Source organism: Pseudorca crassidens, chromosome 15 (genome assembly GCF_039906515.1).
Source record: "Pseudorca crassidens isolate mPseCra1 chromosome 15, mPseCra1.hap1, whole genome shotgun sequence".
In the NCBI taxonomy this organism is placed as follows: Eukaryota; Metazoa; Chordata; class Mammalia; order Artiodactyla; family Delphinidae; genus Pseudorca; species Pseudorca crassidens.
The window spans coordinates 77,755,692-77,774,679 of record NC_090310.1 but is presented as its reverse complement, the minus strand read 5'-3'; the positions used below and the strand labels follow the sequence as shown (position 1 = coordinate 77,774,679).

The following is an 18,988-nucleotide window of genomic DNA, read 5'->3' as shown; positions in this document are numbered from 1 at the left end:
ACAGTAGTGGCACTGGGAGCTCACATTTATTAAGCACTTATTTTGTGCCAGGCCCTGTTCTAAGGCTCGATGTGGACTATTTCACTAGATTTCCCACAACTCTGTGAGGAAGACACGTTTATTAACCCCATGTTACGGATGAGGAAACCAAGGCACAAAGAGATTAGAGTAAGTTGTTCAAGGAAATTCCCTGGCGGTCCAGTGGTTAGGGCTCTGCGCTTTCACTGCCCAGGGCCCGAGTCTGACCCCCTGGTCGGGGGACTAAGATACCACAAGCTGCACGGCGCGGCCAAACCAAAAAAAAATTGTCCAAGGTCACACAACTAGTAGTGTAGATGCTGGGGACTGTGCAGTGTGCCTGAGACCATGCGTCTATTCACACCTCTATGCTGTACCACCGAGTTGTTCCTGTTCCGCTCGGGAAAATTACTCACCCTTTCCCTCCTCCACTCCATCATGTGTGTAATGGCGGGGCTGGTTAAAAGGATTCGATCAGATTGACTTTTCTGGAGTATCCTGAATGCCTGGTTTTGGTCACCTTTCAGGAAAGAGGGTTAAATAAAAATTATTTGAGGGCAGGCGCTGTGTCAGGAACCCAGGATGAGAATGGTTATCTATTGTCGTTATTCCTGTACTCATTAACGCCCAGCTGAGCCTCATATGGGACATTCAGCAGATACTGTGGAAGGCCAGGGGATATTGCGAGAGGGAAAAAGGCAAGAGAGCTTCCAGGGATCACGTCGAGGGCCTGGGCAGGTCAGGTCCCCACCAGGCAGCAGCCATCTTACCTGCCCCCAGTCTCGCCCCCTCTGCCCGGCAAGTCCTGGCTCCTGCGCTTCCGGTTTGAGGACCCGCCTCCCCGCGCTGGACAGCGGGGCCAGCTTCTTTCAGGATCTTTTTGCCACCGTACCGGCCCCTAATTCTGGGCTGGAAGAGTCGCCACGGAAAGGAAGTATCATTGTGAAAGGGCTCCCTTTAGTTCCATTTCAATTCTAGGAATATTTACTGAGTATACTCGGGGTCAAGTACGGAGGAGAGTCGTGCACAAGACAGGTATGGTCCTTGCCCTCAAGAGCTTGTTAGTGTGCGAGGCAGCCATTAAAACAAGTAACTGCACAAATGATGATTTAATGACAAGGTGTGAGCTGCCTGGCATATGGCAGATGTTCAGGACATTTATTCTGCTAATATACATTGACTAGGGTTTCCAGACAATGGATAAAAATACAGGACACCCAGTTAAATATGAATTTCAAACAAACAAATAATTTTTTAGTATGAATATTCCTGGTGTTCACTTCCTAACTTGGGCAAATTACACTCCCATGCAATATTATAGGAAAGGGAGAAGGCACAGGTAGAGAAGGGATAAAGGGTCTAGATGCTTCTGTAAGCCTTTGGACTTCTGGCTTCTAGTTTCTTTATAAAGTAGGAGGTATTTACTATTTATGAAATAGCTACCATTTATTAATCCCCTACCACGAGGACTTAACAGCCTGTAATTATACATTTGATTAGTGTATAAATCCCCAGTGGCTAGCACAATCCTGGCTCATAATGGGTGCTTAGTAAACACCATATATGCCTGAATATAAGGAAATCAAGTTTTTTGGCCAAATTGAATGTGAGAGCTTTTAGCACTGAAGATGAAATACTTCTAATGCCTACTTATTTTTAATTACACTATATTTAAAACAAGTGTAGAAATATATTGTCTAGTCATACATTTTAAGAAATAGTTTGATCCACATCCACCTTTGACATCAGAGTAACTGACAATATCAGAGTAACTTTTAGTTATTTAAGTGCCCCAGGCACATCCTAGTCCTATTTGAGTTGCTCGAGGGCTGGCACTTCCTGTATCTTGTGCATGATGCTAGAACTTGAAGTCTTATCCCAAGGCCTAGGTACCCATTCCTAAAACATCTGATTCCCCCACAGCTGCTCCTCTTGGAGTCTTCCCTTCAATTCAGAAAGATAACTCCACCCCGCAGTCATTCAAGCCCCAAACCTTGGTGTCATTCTCTCACGGCAACTCCTCTCTTGCTTTCACACCTTACCCTCAAAAATACATCTGACGGAATCAGACAACTTCAGCACCCCTATGGCTACACGGCCCGAAGCAGCCGCTGTCTCCTGCCCGGAACCGCCAACAGCAGCCTCCCTGGTCTCTGCTTCCCCGCTTTCCCCCTGTTGTCCCTTCTCCACATGTAGGAGATAGATCCTATTAAAACCTATTTAAATCGGGAGGGGTAAGTATTTTCCAGACATCCTACAGCCAGCGGCAGAGTGCAGAACAGAAACACGCCCATGACCTCAGATGTTCACGTGTGGAACCCTCTGCTATGATGTTTCAGGGCTGCCGCTAAGGCACCTGAAGTCGTTTCATGGAACACAGCCACTTCTTGCCTCATGGGACCTCCCAACATGGGGGGCGAGGGGGGGGTTCGGCAGGGAAGGGGGTTCATTCTCCAGACAACACAGGCCCGGTGAAGCCAGCCGGCGAAGTATCAGAGCTGAGATCAGAGCCAGATGGGACTCACTCATGACAGACAAGAACTTCCCCTTAAAAAGAGCAACAATCTTCCGGGAGCCCCCCAGACCCAGACTTCAGCAAATGGTGGTTAATGAAAACAGGCATTACAGCTTACCAGTTGGATAAATTATGAAATTTATTTATATTTCACCTTTTAAAAGCCAGAACATAACAAATGTCACTTTCTGGAAAGTCGTCTTATTAGAAATACATGAAGTGCACTTAATACAAGGAACTCAGTTTCCTGGTATCACCAGTGAGACCACCATCATCAGGTCCCGCAAATGAAGGTTTTGTCAAATTTCCCTCTAAACTTAGACTGAGATGAACTTCTTCCAGAAATTAGTGAAGAATCTGACCATAACATCGGGGCCCTCCCAAGCAACAGCACATTAGAAAAAGTTACTCTGCCCCCAAAGGGCCCGTCTTTGCTGGGCCCTGGGCACGTGCAGCTCTCGCTGGCAGGGAGCACAAGGCCCACAGCTCAGTGCACAGGCCCAGAGCCCCTTGTCATCTGAAACCTCAGCCACTGACCAGAAACAATGTCCATATTCAGACAAGAGATCTAACAAGGAAAAATGAACCTAGACCCAGATGCCTTTTGGTGGATCAGAAGCTCTGCTCCTACAGAGTAGACAGCCCTTAGCCTCGTATTTATTAATATTCGTGAAACAGTCGAACTTCAGGCTTCCGAAGGTATTAGCAAAGCAAGTTTCCAGTGGACAGCTTCCATTACCAACTGCTCCCAGGAAGTGTGCTGTGCCTTCTGAACAGCGTGTCTTGTCAGAGACAGCAGCGGCGATACCAGATCTCCCCAACCCCTCCGCTTTAGAAGGCAGGTCTTCACACACCGACTTACGTGTTGAAACCAGTTTTATAAGGAAACCATTCATGACAGAAAAGCAACACACAGTTTAATCTAAATTACCAAATAAAAGAACTAGTATCCACTGGAGCCCCCAAACTTATTCATTTGAGGACTCCTTTTTGTGCTTCAAGGACAGGAACATAAGCAGGCTCCCCAGTAGAGAAGCAAACATAACCAAGTCACCGGAAAATACTTCATTAGTTTGAAAATCAGAACCAAAAAGCTATGGCCCTCCCACCTCACTTAGCTGACCCTCCTCCCCACTTATGGATAAATGGAGTTTAACTTTCCTAAGCCAGAAACACTTACTTTCACTAAAAATATGTGGTTACACCTTTATCCTAAAAAGGCACCATGCAGGCATTTAAGATTGAACCAGTTAATCCTAAGGGTGTGCAGGAATGGTAGGAAAATATCACTAAGCAAAACTTCCAGCACCAGACCATGTTAAGTCCAGAACATTCAGGCCAACAGGACGTGTGAAATGTTTCCCATGAGGTAACTCCAGCTTCTGGCAGCTGCTGCCAAGGACCAACTAACAGGAACTTGCACAGCACAGAAGGAGCTCCATCACTGATCAGATGCGTTATTGCCAGAGCTCACACCCCGGGGACAAGGAGAGGAGACGCTTGTCTCATCTGTGCTATTCATGACCGAGAAAAGGTCCTGGCTGGCTCAGAGGACCTGAGAGGTCAACATCGAACACGAGGCTCAAATGTGAAACAAGAACAGGTGGAGAAGCTGGGTTCCCTTCCAAAAAGGAGGCAGAAGCTGCAGGATGTGGCTGAGGAGCAAGACCAGACATGTGACAAGCAGGGTAAACAGTAGGGGAAGAGACCAAAGGAAAGGAGGGCTCTGATCTGGGGACCTGTTCCCCGTTGGAAGTGACCCTGTCCTAATACCACGGCTCACTTCCAGGTCTGTTGTACATTTAGGTGGAGGAGTCACACGTTTCCCGCGGAACATGTAATGGAAGCTCTGGAACACGAGCCCCAGCAGAGCCTGCTCACTGGTCGATGATGGAGCGCTGCAGCACCTGGTTCATCATGTCCTCCTCATCCACGTCGTAATCCTACGGGCAAAAAAGACGCTCGGCCTCAGCCAACTGTGCGCAGCTGCAAGAACTCACTTTCAGTTGGAGAAGCAGGGCATGTGAGCGGTGGCTCTGGAGAGGGGCCGGAGGCCAGGGGCCAGCTCCACGGTCTGCGATGCCGGCTGCATGACTCCGGGAAAGTGCTTGATCTCTCTGTGCCTTGGCTGCCTCATCCTGACGATGACCATGATGACGGCTCCCTCAGATGGAAGGGTGGGGACCAGAGAGCACTTGAGTGAAGCCTGGCACAGACCAAGCATTCAGACCTGGAGCGTTCCGAAGTAAAAGCAGCCTTTTTGATTCAATGAGGCAAAGCTATCTATTTGGGAATTGCAGCTGGCGTTGCTGGCTGCATTACCTGAGTCACACACCGCCCAGCTTGCAATTCCTTAGCAGAATCACTTCCATTCCTTGCCTGGTTCCCGTGGGCACCTGAGCTTAAGGATCCTAAACCAGGTTCCATAACAGGTAGAAACCACATACTGAAGTGGACAAAAGTTTTGGAAAACATAAAATAAAAGCAAGCTTACTATATCTCAGTCTAGATGACTGGCCAGTTTATCTTAAATACCACACAGCTGTCATTCCAGGGAGCCCATCACATCAGTGACAAAACTCACCAAGGGGGCCCACAGTTCTCCAGGTAAGAGAAGGGAGGGAGCTGTGCCACCCCCCGGGGGAAGGAGTTAGAGCACAGGCTCCAGACTCACCACGAAAGTGTCGTAAGAAAACTGGTGCCGGCGCTGGATGTGCTCTATGAAGTTGGCGCTGCGGTAGTTAGGGTCTCCCCAGGGCATCGAGGCACAGATCGGACAAACCTTTCAATAAAGAAGCACGGTATCAGGTGCTGGATGTCTGAGCTGACATTAGCCCTCTGTGGCCTGTGTCCGGCCACCTTTCTTCCAGGACAGCTTTCCTGACCACCAGTCCAGGGCCTGGTCACATCTTCAAGTGCACATTCACATCCCAGAAGACACTGTCAGTCTCCCACTCGAGTCAAAAGGCTTAGGCCATGATACCACCCATTTTTGATCCCCTTCTGAGGTGAGAACACTGTGTCAGCCTAGGAGGAGCCTAGACTACGACCTTCCAACCCAGCACACAAAATGATCTAAAAGCACAAAGAAAACCAAGGAAATGACAGATGAGCGACATCCCAAGGAAGTAAAACACAGACTTATGTGCTATTTTTATAAAGTAAATGCGCAGATGAGGGGGCTCAGGCTAAAGAGCCTTCATACAAGAGGTTGATTTGGGCTTTGAAGAGCGGGAGGTATTCGGAAAGACAAAGAGTACATGGCAAGAAGCCAATTAGTCTGGCTAGAATGGAGAATTCACGGCGAGGGGCAGAGAGGAGTTGGAGGGGGGGAGAAGCAGGCATAAGCGGTCTGGCTTGCCGACGGAACCCCACCATCTACAAGGAAGATATGTGACAAAGGGGGCTGACATAAGATAAATATGAAATGGTTAAGGAGCTAGGCAGGCGGCTGGCGCTGTGGAGGAGAGCATGATCAGAACCAGAGTCTGGGGAGGAGGAGGCTTCCAAAGGGAAGGGCTGAAACACTGACATTTAAGGAGTTTTGCAGAAGGAGAGGGGCAGAACAGAGGACCACGGGCTGAAGGAAGTGAGGCTTCAACAGAGACAAAATAATCAGAGGGATTTCAAGAAGCCAAAGGAGGTGAAAAAAAGGACAAAAAATTAGGTTGCAGTACCAGATACCACAGAGTAGTTTAGCAATATCTATCAAAATTATGAATGTACTTAACCTTTGACCAAATTAATCCATATCTAAGACTTTATTACTATTCTTTTTTTGGTTAGGAAGTGGGATTCACTGATGGGCCTCAGTGAGGAAGGGACAGGGCCAAAGTCTCATGAGTGCCTCTGTCCAGGAGCCACGATTAGTGATGTATTTGACCCCAGAGCTATCTGGGATGAGCCACTTCTCAGCCGCCATGTCTTCAGATTCATCTGCATTAAACTTAGTAAATCCCCACTCCTTGGAGACGCAGATTTCCTGGCAGCCAGGGTACTTGAACTTGTCCCTGCACAGGGCCTCAATCACATGCTCCTCGTTCTGCAGCTTGGTGTGGATGGGCATGATGACTTCGCCAACGGAAGACTCTGGCTACTGTGCCCAAGGGCCTTCCCAAGGCACCCTGTACACCTGTCTGGAGCCTGGACTGGGGACGGCCTGAGGCCAGACACGAATGTCCACTGGAAAGCGCTGTCTCCAAGGTCCCTTAGGGCAACCTGTACAGGCAACAGGCTGCATACACTACCAAGGAGGCTGCTCTCTGCAGCCATTGCACACCGGGCCCCCATGGAGAAAAGAGCACGGTCGGCTTAACTGGCTGCAGGCTAAGACTTTATTTTTCAGACATACGTAAATACAGGCAAAGGTATGTTAAAATCTATGACAGTCTTTACAAATGTACTATGAAAAACTTCAGAACTATAGCAAAGTAGATAATAGTTTGATAAACCATCCCTTATCCTCAACACCTAGATTTAAGTTTGGCATACTTACTTCAGCACAAAATGAAGCATTTAAAAATAAGACACAACAATTCACCCTTAACTGTTTCAGAACAGTCCTAAAAATATGTGTTTCCCTTTACAAATACAGTACTATTTATTATCTCACCCAACGATCAATTTTTTTTTAGTAGCATTTAATATCCAGTCTTTAATCAAATTTTCTGATACCGTCTGGAAGTAACCTTGACGTTTATCAATAAGGGACCAGTTAAATCATGGTACAGACAAGTAATGGAAAACTGAGAAGCTCATTAAAAAAGAATCAGATCTACATGTACTGATGTGGACAGAGGTCAACAACATTGGTTACAGTGTGTAGAAATGCGCTGTCACTTGCATCCAAAGGGGGACAAAAAAGGAAGACGCACATGAATCATACATTTGAAAGCTAGAAATGTCACTGCATGACATAACTGTGTATTTTCCACACACACAGTTGAGCACTACTCGGAGGCCAATGAGCACCCGACAGAGGTGTCTCTGATGCTGTTAAGAGAGAACTGGTTTAGGAGCCAGGACACTGGGTTCCAGTACTGGTTATGCACTAACCAGCTTCACAATGTGGGCAATCCACTTAGCGTGGGTGGTACGCTGGTTTCTTATTCACTTCCAGAAATGAGTGCAGGGGAGACAGTGGTAGGAAATGAATTTGAGTAGCTCTATCATTTGACTTAACATCCGTTTTAGTTTTCGTAATTACTAAAATAGCTGAGCTTATCTGGCTAACTTTAAAATGGAAAATGGGTAGTGGGAGCAGGTGGTGGTGTTTGTGTGTCTGTGTCTAAGCTCATTTGCTCTTTCAATCAGTAATTAGTTATTAAGAACCATAACTGAAACATCTTGAAGAAGCAGCTGAAAACCTGGCTTTGGGGTGTTTTTCATAGAACATATCATGCTTAGTGCAGACAAAGAATGTGCACTGAGCAGCTATTCTGGAATCATAGGAAAAGAAAATGTCTGGCCTCAGGCCATCCCCAGTCTAGGCTCCAGACAGGTGTACAGGGTGCCTTGGGAAGGCCCTTGGGCACAGTAGCCAGAGTCTTCCATTGGTGAAGTCATCAGGCCCATCCACACCAAGCTGCAGAACAAGGAGCATGTGACTGAGGCCCTGTGCAGGGCCAAGTTCAGGCGCCCTGGCCGCCAGGAAATCTGCATCTCCAAGGAGTGGGGATTTACTAAGTTTAATGCAGATGAATCTGAAGACATGGCGGCTGAGAAGTGGCTCATCCCAGATGGCTCTGGGGTGCGATGGCCATTCCAGATTGGCATCTGCCTCAGAAACCTCAACACTCATCTATGTAATAAAGATACAGATCTCAGAAGGATGGGTATTAGTATCAAATGATGAGGCTGTTTATTTCTGAGAGAAAATAATCAGTTCTTTGTGACTGATCTCATGCAAGGTCGGCAGGCATGGTGTGTTGTTCTACTTTTACACTGGGTTTACTTCTATTATACAAAAATGACAAGTGGTAATATAATGCATTTCATAAACTAAATTGCAAGAATATAAAAAATACTTGAATAACTGATGGTATAGAGGGAACCAGGAGTCTAGGGAAAGGGGCCACAGTCCACTTCTTATACAAGGAACTGACTACATACAAAGAAACAAATTTTAAAAATTGCAGCGAGGTGAGAGAAAACAAGGACTTAAGAAGACCAGCTGGGTCCATGGAGAATGTGATGCCAGCAGTGGACGCTGGACTCTAAAGGGATAAAGGAGAGAATACGGAAGAGACAGCAGCAGCTGACAAACCAAAGCCTGAAGGAAAAGAGAAACTGCAGGTTATATAGAGAAAACAGTAGACCAAATATTCCTCCCACCAATTAGACAGGGAAGACTGGGCATGTCTGAAGGAAAGCAAGTGTTACGAGCGGGTAGAGAGAAAAGCTGAAGGTGACAGGAGAGACATGGTGGGGAGAGGAAGCCTCAGGGGCAGGGCAAGGCCCTAGTCTCAGTCCTCTGCCTGGATCTGAGGATGCGGGCAGAGAAGAGGCAGACTTGCAAAGGAGCCTTTTCCTCAGCACGAGGGAATGATAAGGACACAGAAGGAGGGGTGCACACTCAAGCGTTCACAGGAACCCGGTGGGAAAGGCAAACAAGCAAAGCAGGATGTCTGTGAGCCATCCCATCTAGAGGGGCCAGCACTACTCAGAGCCAGCCAACTCTTGCCGGAACTTCTCACTTCTCAAATGTGGAGTATCAAGATTGAGAAATCTGCTAATTTTTAAAGGTTGGGGAAATGAAAATGGGTATGGGCCAGACAGGCTGCCAGTCTGTGACCTCAGAGATAGATCAGAGAGCTCCTGAGACAGAACGAACAGAGAAGAAAGGAACACACATCTGGTACTTGGAACTTAGTGAAAAGCAGGACTCACCATTATCTGTGGAAAAGATGGGGATAGTTCATGCCAGGAACTTAATGAAAAGAGAGTGCCCAGTACAGCCACCAGACAGTGTGTGTGTGTGCCTAGTGGCAATAGGGCCTGGCTGAAAACAGGGTGCTCGCTGGGCCAAGCCAGCCCAGTTCCCTAGTTTGGGGAGTTGGGAAAAGCAGAGAGGGGGGGGTTCATCTGTGGAATCTGTCACAGCACAACATTAAGAGTCCAGGGAGCCCAGTGTAAAAAGTAGCTGTACTGACCAGAATTTGGACTTGGCAAGGAGTTCAATAGAGAAGATTCAAGGTATTCTCAAACAGACCAGCTGAATCTTAAGATTTAAGACAGAAAAACACCGAGTGCCATCAGGCCTAATTCTACTAGCAAAAAGCTCATGCAAATTCTCAAGTCTGTACACCATCTTTTATAGCAGTGGAGCTGAAGATCTGCTCATAAAACTAGCTACACAGTTCAACAGAAGCAGTGTGAGATAAATGGGAAAACAAACAAAACTATAGAGAAAGTTGTATTAAGACCTAGTCTGTCAATCACATTAAGAGGGAAGGGTAACACTGCTGAGATGGACCAAATTCAAACTTTTTTTTTTTTTAAAGAAAACTACATGTCAGCCTTGATATATAAATTAAATATCAAAGGACTGATAAGCACTATCCTAATAATTTCATCTACATTCTCTTTCCCCACAACTATGAAGAAGCTACTCAAATGGAAAACGGTAGCTTTATGCAGACACCAGGGGATCCAAGTTAACACTACCAACAATGGGAACAACGAACATCACATGACCCGCCTGATGTATACCCGGAAGATGTAGCATCCCTGCTCATAATCATGAAGAAACAGACAAACCCAAACTGAGGGACATTCTACAAAACAACTGGCCTGTCCTCTTTAAAAATGTCAAGGTCATGAAAGACAAAGAAAAACTGAGGACTAAAGAGACATGATACCTAAATATAACACACAGATCCAGGATTTTGGGGCCAGGGGAGATTGCTATGAAGGACACTACAATTGTTAAAATTTAAACATGAATCCCAAAGTAGGTATTAGATTGTATCAATGTTACAATTCCTGAATGTGAAAATCAGACTCACAAAAAAATGTGGTTTTCTAAGAAGACGTTTACTTCTTCTTAGGAGATATGTGCTGAAGTATTTAGGGACAAAGGGTCACGATATCTGTAACTTATTCTCAAATGGTTAGCATAAAATATGTATATAGAGTATAGTTAAGCAAATATGGTAAAATCTTATTAATCTGTGACTCTAGGTAAAGGGTACATAGAGTTCATTTAACTAACCCTGTAATTTTTCTGTTAAGTTTGACTTTTTTTCCTCATAAAAATTCAAAAAACAACAACAAAAACCCACATAACAAAACAAAAAACTCCAAGAGTTACTCTTACCACAGATTTGGTGTCCGTGCTATGCAACAACCTGCAGTGTTCTACAAGTCCTTCTTGATCAAAATTCTTCTCCGGACAGTAAGGACAAGGGAAAGTATAACGGTTTGGGACATTTCTGGAAGATGAAAGGCAGGAAAAAAGAAGAAACCTCTCTGTGAGTAACTTTCCACATAATTTCAATCACTGTACCCTCCCAAAAGGAACAAAGTTCACTCAATGTGTCATGACAGGGGTTCTGATGATCACTTATGCATCAGGTCAAATGACTGAAAATAACAGATCAGCTAATATTTGAAGTGAACGTGAGAGTCCTTCTCCACACCCATCCCAAAACAAAACCTTATGTCAGCTTTAGCCAGCATAACAATTATACCGCCACTTTCCAAAACTCATGAAGAAAGACGTCCACCTAAGAGAGTGACAGAGTCATTTACCTTGGCTGAAGGGACACATCCTTGGTGGTGGCCTTCACACCTTCCATGATGTAATTCTGGTATTTGGAACAGGTAGCCACATGTGCACGGATCTTGGATAGGAAGAACTTAAGTAGGAAGAATCAGAGCCCACAAGTTAGTCAGGAACTTGTACCCAGTCCAACACAGTCCCAAAGTGAAGGCAAGATGAAAACTAGACCTATGTCACCCTGGCAAACAATCTCACCAGACTCCTGGCTATGCTGATGGGACTGAAACTCTGACTGTTGCAGGGTTTCTGTTAATACCAAGGCTGATGTTTTACGTGACCAAACGAGGCTATCTGCCTCCACTCTAAAATCACTCGCAGGGAGGTTTGCTTTATTCATGATATGCTCTCTGCTCACAGAGACACTCCAAACCCAGTGAAGTTTTTAAAGTTTTCCACACTGGCACTTAAACTAATCTCCTTATGCAAGCCAAGAACCACATTCCATTATAAGTGCGGCAAAGAAAAGTGATGATTTACGTAAAAGGGATAAAGGCTAGTAATCCTAGTTAAACAATTATATCCTATCACCAGATTGTGATAAATGATCTTACAAAAAAAACCCAGAATCTGAATTCTATTTCTCTAATAAAATCTAGTCTTTGCAAGATGGAAAGAGAAAAGAAAACCCACAGAAGAGTGCTTCATCACAGGTGATCTAAAAAGAAAGAAAAAGTGTAAGGAATGAAGAAAGAGGACGTAAAGGGAAGATAAACATTTCTGGAGGTATAATACAATACAATCACTAATCTTTAAAATGAAGAAAATCAAAAGCATACAGAAATTTTTAAAAACTCATCATGCATACATAAAGAAAGATGAAGGTAACAGGAAACTTTATTTCAGTATCTTGAGTTTCTAAATCAAAAGAAACTACAAGGAAAAATATGTTTCAGTATTTGAGCTCTGGCTTACCATGATGCTTCTTTCTGTCTTATCTCCAGCTAAAGAACTTGACCTCAAGCTGTCTATCAAAGAGCTCCCAATTAAAAGGGACGGGAAACAGCCCTACTCAGAACTGCAGCCACTGGGTACCCCTAGTGCTAAATCACTCTGAAAGGAAAGAAATGGTAAGGTATATCCATTTTATGGCCATCCATATTAAGGTGTTAAAGTAATGAAACTAAAATGCGAGGATGTCAAATAAGTCATTAAGTTAGAAAAAGTTTTCAAAAGTGAAAAGAACTTGTAGAAATATATATTATAGTATGATCCTATTTTGTAGAAATCTCACACTTGTGTTTGTCAATGGGCAGAAAAATATCTTGCAGCCTTCCAAATTGAAGCATTTTTAAAGAGGTCATCTCTGGAGTGGGGAACAAGCCTACATTAGTTTATATTTTTGTGTTGTCTGGAATTAATAAAATCATAATGATTTAAAAACCAATAATGCTGTGTATATCTCTTTGAAAATAAAATGTTGTAACCTGTGCAGTTACAACAGATGTTAAGATAAATATTCTTGACTCGAATATGGTCACACAAAAGAGTATGGATGCACGTCAAATGTTAGATATTGCTACTATAATCAAATGACTTCATATTGACCTTTGCACTACAATTCCTCCTCGCCAAGTGCTAAAAAGTTGAACAAGTTTTATATCTTTAGTAATATACATTATAAAATTTCCCCTCAGGACTTCCCTGGTGTTCCAGTGGTTAAGACTCCGTGCTTCCACTGCAGGGGGCACGGGTTCCATCCCTGGGGTTGGGAAACTAAGATCCTGCATGCCAGGTGGCATGCCCCCCCCCCCCCAAAAAAAGAAAAATTTTCCCCTCAAACTCATTGCAGCAGGTAACTTTGAGTCACTGACTTCATTTTATATTTAAAAAAATTAAGAAATGTCATTCATTATATTCTAATTAAAACTGTGTATGCTGCTTTGGGAAAATGGGTCTTTTGCAGGAAAAAACCGGGACAACTGATTTCTATGGCTTTCAAAGCTAAACTATGTAATATACTAAACCAATTCTTAAAGGAAAAAAACCCCCACCACAACCAATTAAGGTTACCAAAATGCAACAGCACAGCCACTGCCACAGATAACCAGCATGCACACGTGCTGTTAGTCACTTAGTCACGCTCTAACTTCAGAAACGACGTGGCAACAGATCTACATTTTACCCATCTTATAGAAAGACACTGACGCTTCCGTTTTACTTCCACATACATTTTTACGGCAGCCATGGCAAGAAGTCTCTGTGCTCTCAATCTGCCGCTCGAGCTCCACGGCTCGGACGCCAGGTGCCAGAGTGCTGCGACACACCCCACAGACAGGCTTCTTCGGCTTCAGACATTCCTGCAGGCATGCAGAGCAAAAGCTAGAACAAGACATACAGAGAACCTGCGTCATGCATCGTGGAGACAAGACAACAAAGATGGATAAACTTTTAAAATGACATCAATGAATAAAAAACAACTTGCTCCCTGCTCTTGATTCAAATACTGAGTCCTTCTGGGCAAGAAAAGGGGGGGAGGGTGTTCCTTGCAACGAACACACAGGTCCAGCAACAGAAATAAATGCAAACTCCCATGACATGGCAGAAGGTGCTACGGCACAGTCTTCAGACCTTAGCCCCTGCCGCTGAGGGATCTTGGCGGGATCTCCTGAACTTCAGTTTCTCCTCTGTGAAGTGGAGATTGTCGTACCTACTTCTAGGATTGCTGGGAGGATGGATTATGCATAGCAGACTCTTACTACAGTGTCTAGCACATATGAAATGCACCACAAACAGACGCGGCTATCATTAGAGGTGAATGCAAAGCACTATGGAAACACAAAGTCAAGAGCAACAGTTGTGACCCAAGAAGGACAGAGCTGGTAAGACTTCAGAGGCAGCATCCGCGAAAGAGCCTTAAAAGAAAGAGTTCAGTGGTACAGGAGGGGAAGAATATTCCAGGCCCTTAGACTTAGACTTTTATTTCCTCAGATGCATCGTGAGTGTTTAACACCTTTCCTCATAAGCAGTAGGGAGCCAGGTGTTTAAAACAAGGTAGCAACCAGACCAAATTCAAGTTTTAGAAAAATAACTCTGGCGTTATCAAGGACAATAGAGTTGCTGGTTTAAAAAATTTTTTAGATGAGGAAAGACAGAAAAGACTTGATGTAGAAACCAAACAGATGGCCAAAGGCAAGAAACCATGAGGCAATAAAGAATTCAGGAAATGATTCAGGGGTAGAATCAGTAGGACTTGGCAATTTACTGAATTTGGAAAAGAAAAGAAGTCAAAGATGACCAACTTTCTGTCCGAAGCCTAGATAGGTGGTGATACTCAGATATGGTACAGAGAAGGAAGGAGTAATAAAGCATGAAAATACCCTGGCTACATCCTCAACCTGACAGACAAGATAACAAAATCTGCCAGGAAGAACTCAGGACATATAATCAAAGGTAATCTGTGCATCTGACCATTTTTTACTGTCTCTAAAAATTTTCTTCCTTTTTGTTATTTAGCTAGATGTTAAATGCTGCTAGACAAAATTCTAAACCAGGATGGGAGAAAGTGAGGGGGCCTAATGATTCACAAGCGAGGGCACAGTGGTGAACTAAACAAAACCCCTGTCATCATGATGCTTATATTCCAGAGTAGGGGAAAACACAAGTGTTAACTTCAGATAGTGATTAAATATATGAAGGAAATAAAACAAGGCAAAGAGATCAGCTGCGGGGGAAGGGGGTCATAGAAAGCGTCTTTAAAGGGGTAACAGTTGAGCTGAGACCTAAAATTATGAGGAGAGCCGCACAGACGTGGATGAAAAGAGTTCCACAGAGATGACACCAAGTGCAAAGCGGGAACCAAAAGGCAGAAAGGAAGGTCTCTGAGGCCATGATGTGGTAGACCACGGGGAGAGGATAAGCGATGAGGTTAAAGAGGCAGATGGGGCCTTATGGCCATCACTTGTTGTACCTCAAAGGCAGATCAATAGAGTACCCAAGAGAGCACAGAAGATCCCAGAGAGCATAATGAAATCAAACCCAGCTTGTAGATAAAAGCGGCTCAAAGCCTCCCTTCAAGCATACACCAAGATTCAGCTCAGAGATCAATGTTCACAAGCCACTCTGTGCCTGAGTCATACCCGGCGAACAAGCCTGCTTTTAAATGGCCCCTGCACCTTGGACTGGCTTTTAGTTTCCATTTCCTATTTATGGGCCTTTTTCTAGTTCAGCCTTCTAGATGCTCCACTTCCTGTTATACTGCTACTTAGAAAATCCTTCTCTTGGGCACCTAGCCACCTGCCATTCTCCAGCTGTATTCCACTAAGTTGGAGGGGGATGTAAAATTCAGTGCTTGAAATAAAGTTTTATAAAAATCAACGCTCCACACAGCCGGAGCTGCAGTGCTGCTCACCTCCAAGCACAAAAGTTAACAAAAATCAACCAGGCAGAGCAAAAAGCACTCGGCTGGAGCTAAGGGAGACTTGGCTGCCCTCACAGAGGTGTAGCCATCTGTCTTTAATCAACATTGAACTGATGAACACATGGAGCTAGTATGGTGAGTACAGAAAAGAGCCAAGGTTTGAATCCCAGTACTGCTCCCTGACCTCTGACCTAGGAAAGGTCCATCTGGCTCAAGGAAACCTCAAATTTTGCTTCTCTTCAGTTGGCAAATTGTGCTGGGTCAATCCTCTTCATAAATGTTAACTGTAAATGAAATCCGCTGAATTAATCCAAAATTGGGTAAACATAATAATGAGGACTGATCCAAGGAAAAGAGGACTCAACCAGAAAGCTACCTAGGCTCCACTTCAACTTTCACAAAGTTTGCTTCCACCACTAATTTCTTAGTTCATTCGTTCCTTACTTGATCACTCCCCCTGTCCCCATCCCAGGTTTGATCTCTATAATACCTTCCCATTGCACAATGAGTTTTGACAAAAGTTTGAGCATTATTAGTACTTATTTATCATCAATTCACTGGACTGTGAACTCCGAGGGCAGAATCACCTTGTTTCCTACTGTGCCCCCAAATCTGGCACATAGTGAGCACACAAATATTTTAGCCAGTTGAACATAAGATTGGAAGATGGTTGCTCAGACACTACGCTGGGCACTTGGGACAGAAAGAGGCGCAAAACAGACATGATCACTACCCTCGTGATCCCTAAGTTTTGCTCTGTGCAAGGCTGGAGAAAGAAGCCCCAGGAAAGAAGCAGGGAGGTAATTTAAATGGGGACGGTGACAAGGGAGGTAACTTAAACTGGGACTTGAAGTCTGGAAAGGATGTGGGATAGAGACGGGGGAGGTGCAAATGAGGCAAGAAGAGTTCCAGGCTAATTGAACTGCAAACAGGAACAGCCTGAAGCTAGAAAGAGCTTGGTGCACTTGAAGAAGCAAAAAGCAGTCAGTGTGCCTGAAGAGCCCTTGCCAGGTGCCAACTGTTCTCTGAACTGGCAAACAGACACCTGCAGTCCATCTGGGGAGAGTAGACAATGGTGAACCTGCCCTAAGTGAGCCTCAGTGCCCTCACCTGCAAGATGGCCTCCAACCCTCTTCCCCTGCTGTAGTGCTGCAGAAATAAGAATGCCCATGAGGTCCAGTAGGTGCCTATTGTGCCTACTGACCAACAGAGGGGTCCTAAGACCAATACCAAGATGATGCCCGTGACGAGCACTGGGGAAGGCCACAGAGGAAACTCCAACTCCCAGTAGCAAGAGGTAGGTAGCCACATTTTCTACAGTTCTTTCAACTTAAGCGTCTGATGTGTGTCTGATGGAGCAAGGCTTAGATTCAAACCCAGCCAACCTCAAAGCACCTACCCCAGAACCTATACTGGACATTTTCACACACATTCTCTTCAGTCGTCATAAGCAGTCTATAAGCAATATGGAAGCTTTATAATTTCAAATACAATGAAACAAACCTCGTACCCAAGTAGGAATGCTAACAATCCCTATTTGCCAACTCCCCACCTCTTTCACAGCGAAGGGCAGACTGGTCAGATCTACATCAAGACTTCCCTTTTGTTCTTTTGGTCTAGTCCGGCGTTTCCCCAACTGTAGTGAACATTAGCATTACTTGGCACAGCTAAACACATGACGCCATATACAGTGTACTTCAGCGGCCACGAACAGACTATTTAAGGGAAACTGACTCCCCAAGAGCCGACTTTAGACTCTACCAAACCCCCAGCAGGGTGCGACTCCACCATCGCGCGTGGGAAGGAGCCTGGCAGGCTGCCTGTAACACAGCAGGCGCTCAACGGAAGAGCGGGATACTTGGGAGTAAGCAGGGCGGAAGAGAAGACCACCCCGCCAACTTCCACGGGCCTCCAGGAACTCCGTGTCCTCCCGCTCCCTCCTCGAGACCCTCCCTGCCGAGGCCTCGCTCCTCGGCTCCATTTTCCTCCCAGTCAGGCGCCCCCACGACCGGCCCCTGACCCTCCACTTACACGTGTCCACAGGGCACCTGCACCGGCTTCTCGTACACCTCTAGGCACACGGGACATGTGAAGCGGCCCAGGGGGTCGGCCTCTGCCGCCGGCCCTGCCAGCTGCGAACCACCATCACGGTCCTGCAGTTGCGCCGCCATCTTGCCGCCGCTCAGCGCAGGGCAACGGCGGCCGAGAAGGAGGAGCACGCGGGGGCGGGGCTAGGGGCGGGGCTTATGAAACGTGCGTCGGGCTGGGGGCGTGACTCACGGAACGTGCGTCCGGCTGGGGGCGTGACTTATGGAACGTGCGTCGGGGGCTGGGGGCGGGGCTAGTGGGTGGGCAGCGCCTCCTGGCCTCTCTGACGGGAGGGAGGGAGGGAAATCTGGAAAATGTGGAGCCAGATCCAGAGACTGGCTTTGTGGAACAGGCTTTGTGCTTCAGCCACTGTTTCCCAAATTTAAATCGTTATTACTATTACTTAAAATTTACTTATGCACTATTACTGAATCTTTCTCTTCAATCGAGTTGTTCTTTTTTTAAACTTCAGCAAACAAATTTTAAAGGGAGATTTGTTATCACTCCCAAGCTACAAATAGAAAATCAGTATCACATTTCTACAGGACACTGGAAAAATACAGTGGAAACAATACAATCTTATAAATTCATGCTGGATACTGTTGCCGCTGAAAAGGGAGATTAAGCATGAGTAGAGAGGTGCTGAAGACAGACTACCACCACACTGAGACTTCCTAGGGAAAGCAGAAGTAATCTCTATCTCCCTTAGAGTCAAACTATTTAAAATTGTGTCCACATGCCTCCTGGCCATGGGGTCCAGCTCCAGCTCTGTATAAGATGGGGAGCCTCGGGTCTGAAGAGAGACTAAACCTCAATCCTGAAAGGAGCAGGCCTAAAACCCAGATGTTTTGAATCTCAACTTTCTCCACTTTTCACTGCACCAAATTGGCTCTTGTATATAGCCCACTTAACAAAAGCTACATCTTTTTAAAAGGCAGGCTCTGCTAACAAGTCTGTGTGGTTTTCTTAACCAGGAAAGTCAATGATCAATTAAACTCCACCCTGAAAGGCCACAAAGCCCTCACAGTAAGGAGTCTGCACAGGACAAATAAACCACGTTTGCTAAGCCAGATTAATTGAATGCAAATTTGCGCCTCATTTGTCCCATTCTCAGTCCTCTGGGTTGATTTTGCTTGACCTGCTGGCAGCAGGAGGATTATTTTTAGCTTGCCATGTGGGCATCTTTTCACAAACGAATAACCTGGCGGGTAGGCAGCAACCCTAGAGG

General features: G+C 45.4%; 1 protein-coding gene and 1 non-coding gene across 2 annotated transcripts; both read right to left on the bottom strand.

Annotated features, from left to right (window-relative positions):
• Nucleotides 1-2,654: 2,654 nt before the first annotated feature.
• RNF114 (ring finger protein 114) lies at nt 2,655-17,882 on the bottom strand. Its single transcript, XM_067708433.1, has 6 exons — nt 17,704-17,882; nt 13,484-13,634; nt 11,285-11,391; nt 10,851-10,965; nt 5,208-5,315; nt 2,655-4,476 (listed from the first exon to the last, which is right to left on the bottom strand). The coding sequence occupies exons 1-6, from the start codon at nt 17,841-17,843 to the stop codon at nt 4,411-4,413; spliced, it is 687 nt and encodes a 228-aa protein (XP_067564534.1). The 5' UTR covers nt 17,844-17,882; the 3' UTR covers nt 2,655-4,410.
• Nucleotides 6,724-6,858, bottom strand: LOC137208301 (small nucleolar RNA SNORA70). The gene has a single exon (XR_010935606.1). It is a non-coding gene; the product is annotated as a small nucleolar RNA SNORA70 (small nucleolar RNA).
• Nucleotides 17,883-18,988: the final 1,106 nt, after the last annotated feature.